This window comes from Aplidium turbinatum, chromosome 15 (assembly GCF_918807975.1).
Source record: "Aplidium turbinatum chromosome 15, kaAplTurb1.1, whole genome shotgun sequence".
NCBI lineage: Eukaryota > Metazoa > Chordata > Ascidiacea > Aplousobranchia > Polyclinidae > Aplidium > Aplidium turbinatum.
Genome location: NC_137486.1, coordinates 6,570,619 through 6,583,600, shown reverse-complemented (window position 1 = coordinate 6,583,600; position 12,982 = coordinate 6,570,619). Strand labels below are relative to the sequence as shown.

General features: G+C 38.3%; 1 protein-coding gene across 1 annotated transcript; it reads right to left on the bottom strand.

Moving 5' to 3' along the window:
* Positions 1-3,711: 3,711 nt before the first annotated feature.
* Positions 3,712-6,337, bottom strand: LOC145784326 (peptidyl-prolyl cis-trans isomerase FKBP2-like). The gene is made up of 4 exons (XM_082596126.1): positions 6,153-6,337; positions 4,857-4,972; positions 4,469-4,515; positions 3,712-3,966 (listed from the first exon to the last, which is right to left on the bottom strand). Exons 1-4 carry the CDS (start codon positions 6,315-6,317, stop codon positions 3,869-3,871), a joined length of 426 nt encoding a protein of 141 aa, XP_082452252.1. The 5' UTR covers positions 6,318-6,337; the 3' UTR covers positions 3,712-3,868.
* Positions 6,338-12,982: the final 6,645 nt, after the last annotated feature.

The following is a 12,982-nucleotide window of genomic DNA, read 5'->3' as shown; positions in this document are numbered from 1 at the left end:
GTGGAGCTACATGTACTAAAGAGGTTATAGTGCTGTTATTTTTTTATTTACTTTTTAAAAAGGATCTACAAAACTAAGAAAACAAATCAACAGCTTTTTTTCTCAAGTCTGAACCTAACATTTGACAGGCAGGCTAATTTTGCAATTTTCAATAAAGTTAGCTTTCCCACTTTTGATCTACGAAACTAGTGTTGCCAGGTGAGTAATTCTGCTCCGAATTAATAAAGCTTCAAGGTTGTTAAAAAAAAAAAACTTGTGGCAACACCTGTGACGGAACAAAGTTTTTTTCTCAAAAGTTTTATTTGATTGAACGTTTATCCTAGGACTAGAAAAGCTTCTTGTAGAGCTTAATGTTGGCAGTTTCGCGTACTAGCAGAGGCTTTGAATCACTGACGCAGGCCCGGTCACTGAGATTAACAGAGTGAAGTTTCCGATTGTTGCAGAGGAGTTATTCCGTCCATTAGATGCCGCTGAATGGAGAGCAGTCCTTAACGTGTGTTGCTCAAGTGCACACCCCGAGAGTCGAACCAGCGTCGCTTGATTTTGAAGTTTTTTTGTTCCAAAAGTCACGCGCTAACCAACCGAGCTATCGGCAGAGATGTACGTATGCGCCGCAAATTCTACGCCGCATACTTGCGGCGTAGACTTTTTGTTTGCGCTAACGCTTGCGGCCACATTTTATTGGATAGTTTGCGCTTGAGGCTGCGCCGTAAAGTTTTCGCGGTTTTTTAGCGCATAGCGTCAACGCATACTTTTTAATGTCTTAGTTGTTGTTTGCAATTTTTTTTGTCAAACTGCGAAATGTTGACATCTTGTTTGTTTGTTTATCTTTATCCTGCATTGCGGGAAAGCGGACTTGAGCGCTATCCATCGGTGTACGCCTTCCGACATACACCTGACCCACGCTGCAGCCGACGGCAATGTCTGTTTCCGGTTGTCTACTTTACTTATGACTTAAATTTGGTACTACCCATTACTCGAAATCGATCACTAGGTAGAGGCAATTATCGTTAAGTTTCTTGCCCAGAGAAACAACAGCAAGTGCGGGTGGCTGGAGTCGAACGTGCAGGCTCTCGACTTGCCCATTGCTCTAGTGTTGTGTCACAGTCTCATCTATTGTTCAGTCAGCTGGAGTTTGTTTGTAGGGTATATCGCACTACTGCCTTTGACGCTAGAGTCCCATGTGGAGACTGAAGTCTTGCAGAAAAAAAGAAAGAATTAGTTAAAACAACTTAGGCCTACTGAGAAATTAGTAAATTACGGGTCAGAACAGGAATGTAATGTAAGCAAGCAAGTAGGTAGGTTGGTAGCCTAATGTCGCTCCATGTAAAATGTAAACAATGACTTGGCTTCGTAGTGTGAAGTATTTTAAGTCAAGCAGTGTTGAAGGCGTTTGTAAGCAATTGTGAGCACTTTAATTTATATTAGTTAAGTCTTGCATTTTGGGGCAAATCAGAAACTTTTCAGGCAATGAGCAGTGCAGCCTATGTATCTAAACAAACTCAAATATTTGGTCTCCGACCGTGATTGCTTGCATGATGTTGTAGGCAGGGTTGCAAGTCGATATTGAAAAAAGTAGGGGATAAATCGATATCAATATTCAAACAAAAAAGTAGAGAAATATCCGATTTCGATAGCTTCCCAAAAAAGTAGAGAAATATCCGATTTCAATAGCCTCCCAAAAAAGTAGAGAATAAAGAATAGGCTAATCGATATTAAACGCAATTAAAAAAAAAAATACAAATCAAGTATCTGATTTTATACTGCCTACCAGTGCATCCTTTCTGCTCAATCATGCATAACTTCAAACAAAATGCTTATTCTTTCAACTCCGCTTGATCGGTATTGTTCGATTATCGTTTTTCTCGCATGAGCGTCAAAATACGTTATGATATCTTTGTCCGTCGTATGTTATTAAGTAGACTTAAAGGCTTGAAAAAAGTCGCAAAACAATCGAATAAAGAATATCGATTCACATAAAAAAAAAGTAAAGAAAAACCATAAACGATATTGGCGGAAAAAAGAAAAGACTATGACGTAATCGATATTGAAAAAGTAGAGAACAGCGCTATCGAATAGCGATTTGGAACCGATACTTGCAACTCTGGTTGTAGGCTACTCTGTATGTTATATGTAGTACCGGTACATTACTTTGCCTTTGCCGGTTATTCTTGTAGTAGGCTATGTAGCGTAGTAATGTGTAGGCCTACATACAGTAGGCTATCAAGCTAAGGTAATTTTTACTTGACAATTGATACATTCTGTTGCGTAAGTATGTAATTATATATGTTGTTACATCGCCATCAGGTTAAATTGGTAATTGATTTTTATATTTAAAAGTGGAAACACCGATATTGTACAATGACTGATTTTGCTTTAAAATGTGCTTATTACTGCTTGAAGATTGAAGTCAACTAATAAGAAGCTTACTGTTACCTAACGTGTCAATATACTTTCTAAATAATATATATGCTTGTGCTGAGTATTCTTAGACAGTCTACAAACACAACATATGTTTTGTAACTTGATGAGCAGTTTAGCAAAACATGCATCCAGGGGCCAGTTGTGAGAGGCTTTCGAGTAGCCTACTGCTAATAACACTAGTAATGCTAACTATCCCTGAATGCTAATAACAAAGAGTTGTGCAGTTCAGAATCTAAACTTGCTTGTGTCTGGCAGCTTTGTCTTCCATTAACCCACTTTTTAAAAGTCTTATCAGAAAAAAGCATAGGTAGAGCTTACTGAGAGAATTATGGCATTAAAAGCAACATTAGTCTTATTCAAACGGAATCATTTTAAAAATAGTGTTTTTTAGAATGGATTCTTAGGGAGCGACAGTTAGTATATTACTAGGAGCGACAGTTAGTAATAACACCAGAATTTTTTTGATAGGCATATGCTGCAGTTTCTTACACTACACTATTGTATTCAGAGAATAACTTAGCCTACAGTAATACTAATCTCCAAGTGAAATGGAGCATGATAATACAAATCCATGGCCCTACTTGGAAGAGAGGCCACACAAAGGACCATTAACCGTGGGCGCTTTTCCAACGAAAGATTTCCAAAATACTTTTTTTCGCTACAAGCCAATACCTTCTTCCAGTGCTGCGGTTGAAAGAATGTTTTCAATGGGCAAAGACACATTGAAACCAAAACGCAGCAAAATGTCAGATGAACACTTTCAGATGCTTGTGTTTCTTCGTGGAAATTAAAAATAAAACTTGTTTGTTTCGAGTGGTTTATACCGTGTGAATGTTTGGCACCTAGCAAACAAAATGAGTTTGCGCTAGTGTATGCGCTGACGCCGCCAACATTTTTTAGAAGTTGCGTTGACGCATGCGGCGTATAGTTTTTCGAACGTTTGCGTTTGCGCTGACGGCGTCAATATTTTTTGTATGCGCGTACATCACTGGCTATCGGGGAGGACTTTTTCAACAACTAATCAAATAAATGCTGCAAAGTTTGGTTGTTCATCGGGATTGTTATCTTTTCTAGCATTAATTTTGTTACCGTGCAATTATTGCGAAGAAAAAATGTGACGTAATGTTTTAATCAAATTTTTTACACCCACTTCCTAAGAGCATGATTTTTCATAGTAATGCATATCGCCTAAATAAATAGTCAAACAATTTAGGCAAAAAAATTTTTTCGGCTATTTTTAATTGATACAACCCATTTTTGGCCATAAAAACCCGCTACGCTAAAGAAGATAAAACGACAGCAAATGCGTGAACTCAACTTTATTTTTCCAAACAGTTATTATATGATCATGAATCGAACAGCTTCACACAATGTTATCACTCTGAAACTCGGTTTGGCAAACAATGCAATCTTGGAATAGGCAATCACTGCATATGCTTGGATGTTACAGTTCCTCTTTGCGGTCTATATTAAGAAGCTCCACCTCAAAGACAAGGGTGGCTCCTGCAGGAATTTTAGGGGGTGCTCCGCGTTCTCCATATCCTGTTGTGATAAATAAATTGCATATTGAAACACCTTTTTGAGCATTTAATGAGTGCAAAAAACTAAACAAAAAAACAAGCTCATAACCTCAAAAAATAATGTTTATTGTAGATTAAGATAACGTCTGATAAACAAAATTGAAAATCTGACATAGAAAAAGTAATGCACCAGAAAATTTCCCTTTCTAGTAATGTTCTGCTGTGGTTGGTCTGTTGTGTTCAAAAAAACACCAAGTCTATTATTTGCATACAGATCAGTTCACAAGTGCAACAAGTCGTTTTTAACACCAGAAATTATCCACAAAAATTGCCCTGTATATAATAATACTTTTAATAAAATGATGCAGATATGCAATGCAGCTACTCAATAAAATACCCTTTTAAAAGTATTGTTTCCAAAAAGGAGTTATATAGTAATAAAAATGTCATTTTCTCAAACGTATCTTGCCAGAATATCTCCCCAGAACACTCAAGCATCCAACTAAATGATAAGCATCGCTTACCCAAATGTGGAGGAATGACCAATTTTCTTTTTTCCCCAATACACATCCTGAAAATATAACATTGTAGAAGAACTGAAAATCTTCAGCCAAAGCAAATTAGTTTCAGTACAAACTTCTTCAGCTGAAATCACTTTTCTTTACTAACGTTTACACACAACAAAAACTACCGTAAATGCCATGCTACCAAAATTTCGAATTGCTTTTGGGTGTTGAAACAACTTGCAATACAAAAATATTTTACTCATTTAGCCATATAATAATGCCCTGGCACTGACTGTTTAGTGTTTAATGCCATTGAAATAGTGTTAAAAATTGACAAAAAGGGTTATTTAAATTATAAATTTCAATTTATTAACTGTTGGCTTTAACTTATAATAATCTCACATACTTCAAAAGGCCTTGGTCCCATCCTTTGATAACTTGGCCAGTTCCGAGTTGAAATTTGAATGGTTGATTACGATCAAGACTGCTGTCAAATTTGCTTCCGTCAGATTTCAAGGTTCCCTTGAATAAAGTAATTTTAAATTTTTGTGGAAAACTTATGAATCATTTTTATGTAGCACATTATTTGTTTTTCTTAAAACGCTTATATACAAGTTAAAACATACTAAAAATAAAAGTGTGTGTTTGTTGTCCTACACAGCTGTACTAAAACTGCCAATTAAGGTTAGCAAACGCATTGAAATGCATACTTTCAATAAATGCAATCTAGCAAAGCGAACGTTATTAATATATACATATTTGCAATTTTAATGTAAAATGACATTAGACAGCGTCATTTAAAGATTAAAATATTTTAAACATATAGCAAGAAGCCACTCAGAAAATTTAATGCTGACTGGGATGGCACGGGTCTGCTACTATTCGGTGAGTCCGATTCGGTGAGAGCCTTTTTCTGTGAGAGCCCTAATTCGGTGATTTTTTTGAATTTTTTTTTGAAAATTATCGGGTACCGTAGCCTAATCAAAACCCCTAACCCCAAACCCCCTAACCTCAAACCCAAAAACCAAAACCCCAAACCCCCAAAAACTCCCAAAAAACTCAAAACCCCCAAAAAAACCCAAAACCCAAACCCCCAAAAAAAACCAAAAACGCAACCCCCAAAAACCCAAACCTCCAAAAACCCAAACCCCAAAATCTCCAAACCCCAAAAACCACCAAACCCAAAAAAAACCCCAACCCCCAAACCCCTATAAAGGCAATGATAATTAGGCTACGGCGCACAATAATTTAAAAAAAAAATTACCGAATAGGGCTCTCACCGAAAAAGGCTCTCACCGAATAGGGAACTCACCGAATCGGACTCACCGAATCGGGCCATTCCGGGGATGGCACAAAGCAAACAAACAAAAAGACGACAAAAAATGAATTATTTTAACAATATATCAAGGAAATTATGGGAATAAAAAGCATGCCAGAAGTACTACTAAAAACAAAAGACAGAATAGAATGAAGGGAGTTCATATGGGAGATCACAGTCGATCAAACATGATCAATCTGTAGAAGAAATATATACTTATTGCTATGATGTACATACAGTAAAACATGTTTTATTGCATATACTCAGTCACATTGCAGTCATGAACTCAGTCACACTAAAAACTCAGTCACATTGCACACATGAAATCTGTTATTCTTGTGTAAAAGCATTGAAAATAATTCTACTCTCCAAGAACAACCTTACTGTATAATGCATTTCAACATTGTCCCCCTTTCTTGTTTTAATTTTGCAATCTTCTGGTGGAACACGTTTCTTTATTCCAATTTGGAGTTTGCCTTCTGTAGGTTTGTCATCTCCATTGACAAAGGACATAAATAACAAAATAACAGCAATCACTAAAAACTTCATATTTTACTCTATAAATTGGCTAACCTGTAAAATAGAAAACAAACTAATACTTCAAAAAAGTTGAAAAAATTCTTTATTATGTATCATATGTATTTGTTTTGTAATTTAAGTAAAAATTAAGAAATTAACTATGGTATAGTTAGGGTGAGAAGAAACCATAGCCACATCAGCCACAGCCAAGCTACGTTCAGCAGCATCTGATATCAACTTATGCATTACTCTATATCTGAGAATGTTCTTGTACAATTGTACATAGTTAACCAGTTCCAAGAGCATCTACAGCTTAAGTGTCAGAATTTGAAAAGCACAGCCTTGGCTCTATACTAAATTATGGAAAACGACATTCAAATTTCATTCATCCTACAGACCTACATTCAAAAGAACCAAATAAGCATTGAGGATATTTTGTGACGAGGTAACCTTTTTTCAAGATTTCATTGCAATAAAATAATTACTAATAAAGTAATTTGGTTTTGAAGTTAGTTAATGACTTTCATATTAATTGTTCCGCTTCATTGACCACAAAAGTAGCCATTTTATATTGGCTTTAACTTCATCAATCCTCAACCATTTTCCAAAAAAATTTTTTTCTCTGGAATCAGCACAAAAAGTACTTCCTGCATATTAAATTTGTGCAAAATCTGAGATGTTGGGTTAAAATTTTCATTTTTTTGGTACAGTTGACATGGAATGACCCTTTTCGGACATTTTGACCAAATTGACCATATTTTTTTCGGACATTTTGCTAAAAAATCGGTCATTGACCAATAAATGACTGAAAAAAAAACCCAAGTGGAGACTTGTAGGCCTACACCAGCTCTCGTTTTTGTTTGTCGTGCAAGGCCTGATTTATTGCATTTTGAAATGGCTTTGCCAGTGGTAGGATTTCTTTCTGGGGTTTTCTTTGCTTACCTTGCCCTTCATGATGAGCTATATGCATCAAGAGTGTTCCCTTCAAGATCATCAGCACTTTTGATAACGCACCAGGGTAGATCAGCATAGCAACTGTCATATAAATTTTAAAACATTCACTTTTTCTTTTTTTCTAAATTTTGAAATTCTAATAAGGTGTTGCAACTGTGCCATATCTTAAATTGATTGTATCCACACCACTCATCCACACCCGAGTCGATCCAATCATCGACCCACTCTTACCACCAGAGCAAGCAGGTTTTTGCCGTGGCCGATCAACTGTAGAACAGGTCACTCGCATGAGCCAAGACATAGAGGATTGTTTTGAGGAAAAGAAAAAGGCTGGTGCCGTATTCATTGATCTCACTGCAGCATATGACACAGTGTGGCACCGCGGCCTCGCCTGCAAACTTCTTCACCTTCTTCCCGACCGGCACATGGTCAGAATGATTATGGAGCTTGTCTACAACTGCAGTTTCACCCTCACCACCGGACGCGAACGAAGAAGCAGGCCAAGAACGATGTTCCCCAGGGATCTGTCCTGGCTCCACTCCTTTTTAATGTTTACATCCATGACCTTCCACCAACAACATCTAAGCTGTATGCCTGTGCTGACGATCTGGCTATGGTGCATAACGCTTCGGAATGGTCTCCACTGAAAAGGACCCTAACTCAAGATATGGCTAAGATGTCCGACTACCTCCACAAGTGGAGACTCAAGCTCAGTAAATCTAAAACGGTGTCGACTGCTTTCCATCTAAACAATAAGGAAGCAAAGCGTGAGCTGACCATCAACATCGATGGAAACATTCTGCCCTTTAACCCCACTCCAGTCTATCTTGGTGTTAGTTTGGACAGGACTCTCACGTACCGACACCACTTGGAATCACTTCGCAAGAAAGTAACATCACGCGTTGCCCTTATTCGTCGACTGGCAGGTACGAGCTGGGGTGCGACAGCAACAACTCTGTGCACCACTACCCTGGCTCTTGTCCATTCCACCACGGAGTACTGCGCCCCTGTATGGTGTCGTAGTGCTCATACTCACTTGCTCGACAAACCCATCAACGACGCCTTGCGTATTGTATCGGGATGCCTGAAACCTACACCTACTGAATTTTTACCAGTTCTTTCAGGCATCGCCCCTGCTGAGCTTCGCCGCAAAGCTGCCACACTCTCCCTGGCCCGCCGATCACTGGAGCCACACCACGCGCTCCACAGCTACATCACCAGATCGGTAATAAAGAAACGCCTCAAATCGAGAAGCCCCCTTGTCACTCAAACACAATCTTTGCTGGAGCACAACACCAGTGCCTCATCCTGGATCGCCAATACCTGGCAAGAGGAGTGGACAGACAACACCTCCAAACTCCACACCTTTGTTCCCGACGCTGGACCCATGCCACCAGGAAAGGAGCTTAGCCGACCTGCCTGGGTACGGTTGAATCGCCTCCGCACAGGTGTTGGGCGCTTCGCTTACTTGATGCACAAATGGGGCCTATCAACATCTGCGGCATGCAACTGTGGTGCAGAGGAACAGACAGCAGATCACATCCTATACCACTGCCCGACGTTTACTCCTCCAAGGGCAGTTGGCCTGTCAACGCTGGAGGACTCTACAATCAAGTGGCTGCTCGAAGAATGCCCGGAGATTTGACCCCAATGAAATGTAGTCCAAAAACAACCTCTCATTTGAAAGAAGAATTGATTGTACGGTACTGTTTTGTAGCTTCTACCTTTCTCCAGACCTCTCCTACCGGTATATTAGGCAATTAGGCATATATTATTTTTCATTGTAATATTCAGAATTAAAAACAAACTGAACTGAATCAACAGCCTCTCCTTCAACAGAAACGATTCTTGATCACAGGGAGTTTGCACAAACAGATGAATTCAGGTTACCGTATGTGTCCATTGCTGAGCATACGGTTATCAAGGAAAGGGAATATTTGTGCAGTTTCCTTTAATCTAAATGAAAGCACAAAATACCAAAGCAACTAGACCAAAAGCTGAAGTGTTTTTGGTTGGAACTATATATTCTGTAGCCTATTGCTACATGAAAAGAAATATTACGGTATCTGTCAGTATTGATATAAAGATACCGTAGGCTACGGTACTTTTGCAAATATTCTCATTTTAATCATATCCTCGAGCATGATGGTTTTAGTCAGATTTCCATACTACGCAGATATGCTAGAAAAATGGAAACTAGGTCTAGGCTGGTTCAAAACTCAATCTTATTTTTAAACTCTATATATATACATTTCTAAAGTATTCACAATCTTTGGCGATTGACGTGTCAGTTTTCAGGCGGTTCTGTAAAGCGGCGTATATCCTGTGATAGGAAATTTATGTCCGGATTCGTGCTTTCCGTCATACATTACATATCAATGAAAAGTTGGGGGATGTTTGCTGAATAAGCATACGGTGCTAGCGCCCTGCGATTCACTTTAGGTCTTTTCAGCGTTTGTTACCGTCGTAAAATTGTCGTTCTTTTGCATATATGTAACGTTACCCAGTAATTCAAGTAATTGTGCAGTTGTGCTTCAGGATTTTTACCTTACCGGTAGGTCTTTTCAACTTTCCTTAGGTTTGCTACCGTCGTGAAATTGTCGTTCTTTTGTATATATGTAACGTTACCCAGTAATTCAAGTAATTGTGCAGTTGTACTTTGGGAGTTTGAAGCGCGATTAAGAATTTGCGTGCCTTAACCGTATCTGTCACTACTTCCTTTTGGCGGCAAGAGTTACTGGCCGAGACCATCAGGTCTACGTCTCTCTTATTGCTAATTATTCTGTCGGCTTAGGCTATATCAAATATCACCGGGAAAAAGTATGCCGTTGGTCAAAAGCCTTATCTATCACTTCAATCAATTTATTTCGCAAAATATATTCGTGATTGTGTATTTTAAGTAGAAAGGGTGATAAAGACTCGGCTTTAGACCTATTTTCGCCATTTCTTGGTCAAACTTTTCAGTTGACATTTCATTTTGAAAGTTTTGTTGTATTGAACACAGAATTTCATCAATTTTGTTTTTCCGTTTCTGTGCAAACAGTATTCCATGCACTTTTTGCACTACAAAGCAATTTGCGCAAATAACGAATTACTTTCCTAATTATTGTCTGCCAGCAAAGAATGACTCATATTGCGTCAGAGACCGACACCCTACCCAGACAGCAAAATCGACGTTGAATCAATGTAAAAAGACGGATTTTGCTGCCTGAAATTTTAGCACCGTCGCGTTTGACTGACAAGCACAAAATGAAACCGCACGCTAATAGTAAACTGTCAATCAATAAGCTATTGAATAAACCCGAAATTTTCCTGCATTTCATAACTGGCTGTGACAAAAGGTTTATTGTGAACTTCACAATTATCCGATACCAACATATTCGGGATAAAAAGTTGGGGCAAGAAAAAAAAGTAAAAGTCAAGAAATCTCAGGTTTTTAGCGTCACTGCTTCTATGTGAAATTGCTGAATTAGCAGAGGGCGAGACCATAAGGTCTACGCCAGTAACAGATACGGTTAAGACATCGCATGCCAATAAGCTAAAGCAGGGCTTCCCAAACTGGGGGTCGCGACCCCCCAAGGGGTCGCGTAACAAATTTTAGGGGTCGCAGAAAGTATACCAATTTGCACAAATTACTGCATATTAACACTTTTGTGCGAGATGCTGTGACAGTTATTAACTTTATTAAGAGTCGCGCACTTAATAGGCTGCCCTATTTTTGAAAATTTTTGAGGTGAAGTAGAATCGGAGTTAAAACTCTTTTACTGCATCGTGAAGTGAGGTGGCTTTCAAAAGTCAAAGCTTTAAAATGACTAGCTATAATTGGGCTAACGTTGAAAACTGAAATCGTGATTTTTCCAACAGAATAAAGTTCATTTTTAGTCCACCATTTTCGTATCTAGCTTTTGGAATTATGCCAAGTTTCAGATTTGCTTGAAAAACTAAACGAATTTAATTTGTTCCTCCGAGGAGAAAACATCAATATTTTGCATTGAAATCTAAAATTGATGCGTTCGTCAAAAAATTGAACACCTGGAAACCAAAATTTCAAAATGATTTGTCTGAAATGTTCTCACTTCGTGTACCGTTCCAGCCTAAGCAACATCGATACCGCTTTGAGATCTGCATTAACAAACACTGAGCCACGACTGGACTTGCTTTGCTTTGTGGCAGAAAGCAGTCACACCCATCACACTGAATAAATGCGTTTGCTTTTTTGTTTTGTTTCCAGTAGGCTACCCACAGGGCCGGATTTACCAATAGGCTAGGCAGGCTGTAGCCTATATAGGGCCTCAACGTCCAGGGGCCTCGAAATTCGGTTTCGAATTTTGAAATTCTTTTAAAAACTTGACAAGTTTAAACCCTACCTAAAGTATATAGGCCTATAGCCTTATAACAAGCTTTTTAAAGTAGAAAATTCTATACACAACTGGTTTGACAAACTTTCTAAGCGAAATAAGAGATGAGATTGACGAGTTTGATCAGCAAGCAAAAGCAACCTTGCCGAATATTAACTAGTACACAGCTGTCACTAGGAGACAAAGAAATGCACCTGACGCTTTAAGAGAACTCTCTTCAAAGGAAAGGTTTAAAATAAATTCCTTTATCCCTATGCTCGACGCACTTCAAGCCAATTTAAGAAGAGCTAATGTGTACAGTGACATTGCAGAAATGTTCCTCTTTTTTGCTAATCTGAAAGCAACTAAGGTAGAAATTGTACGAGGAGTAGAACTTTTAAAGGAAGCGTATCCCGAAGATGTTGACCCGAAACTTATTGATGAACTTCTACATTTTCATTTGTACGCGAGACAAACACAAAACCAAGGGCTTGCCGGTACAGAAGAGCAATTTATTTCCTTGTCTGATGGAGACCTTTATGAAATTATGTGCAAGGAAAAAATTAACACTGCCTTTCCTAATGTGGAAGCAAAATTAAGACTGTTTCTACGCTTAATGGTCACTAACTGCTCAGGAGAGAGATCTTTCTCAAGGCTCAAAAGCATCAAAAATAAACTGAGATCGACAATGTCTCAAGAAAGGTTGTCCGCACTGAGCATTGAGAGTGACAAACTTAAACAGATAAATTTTGATGAACTTTTGCATGGTTTTGCTTTGACGAAAGCTATAGAAAAAAAAGTGGTAGCCTAGTCTTACTCTATTTGATGGCTGTAACTATTTCTTATATCTTCGTAACTAAATAAACTTTACAATTATTGTAACGGTTGTTTGATCAAATAAATTAAAAGCAAAACTGCCTTAACTAAATTTTTATTCTTTTAACTAAAAATTTGCACCCATGAATGTGGAAAATGAAAAGAACGAAGAGTTTAATGCACTCATATTTTTAACATTAGCCTAAGCAATGACATGTGATGTTGTTTAGAGAGAAATTCTGAGCTCAAGAATAGGGAGGGGCCTCACAAATGGAATAGCCTAGGGCCTCTCATGGTCTAAATCCGGCCCTGGCTACCCATAAGCTTGATCGTTGTGATGGTCAGAAAAAAAAAGCAAACGGAACTGAGTGCCGGTAAATTGTTCTTGGTTTTCGTTTGATCTAAGCTTTTCAATAAATATCACAAATGTATATTTCGCATTGTTCGTCATTTTACTGTAATAGAAAGGGGTCGCGAAAAATTTTAGGAGATTAAAAGGGGTCGCGAGCAAAAAGTTTGGGAAGCCCTGAGCTAAAGCATTCTTGCAACCGGCAGTTTCAATCACATAGCCTACTGTATGCGTAGTTT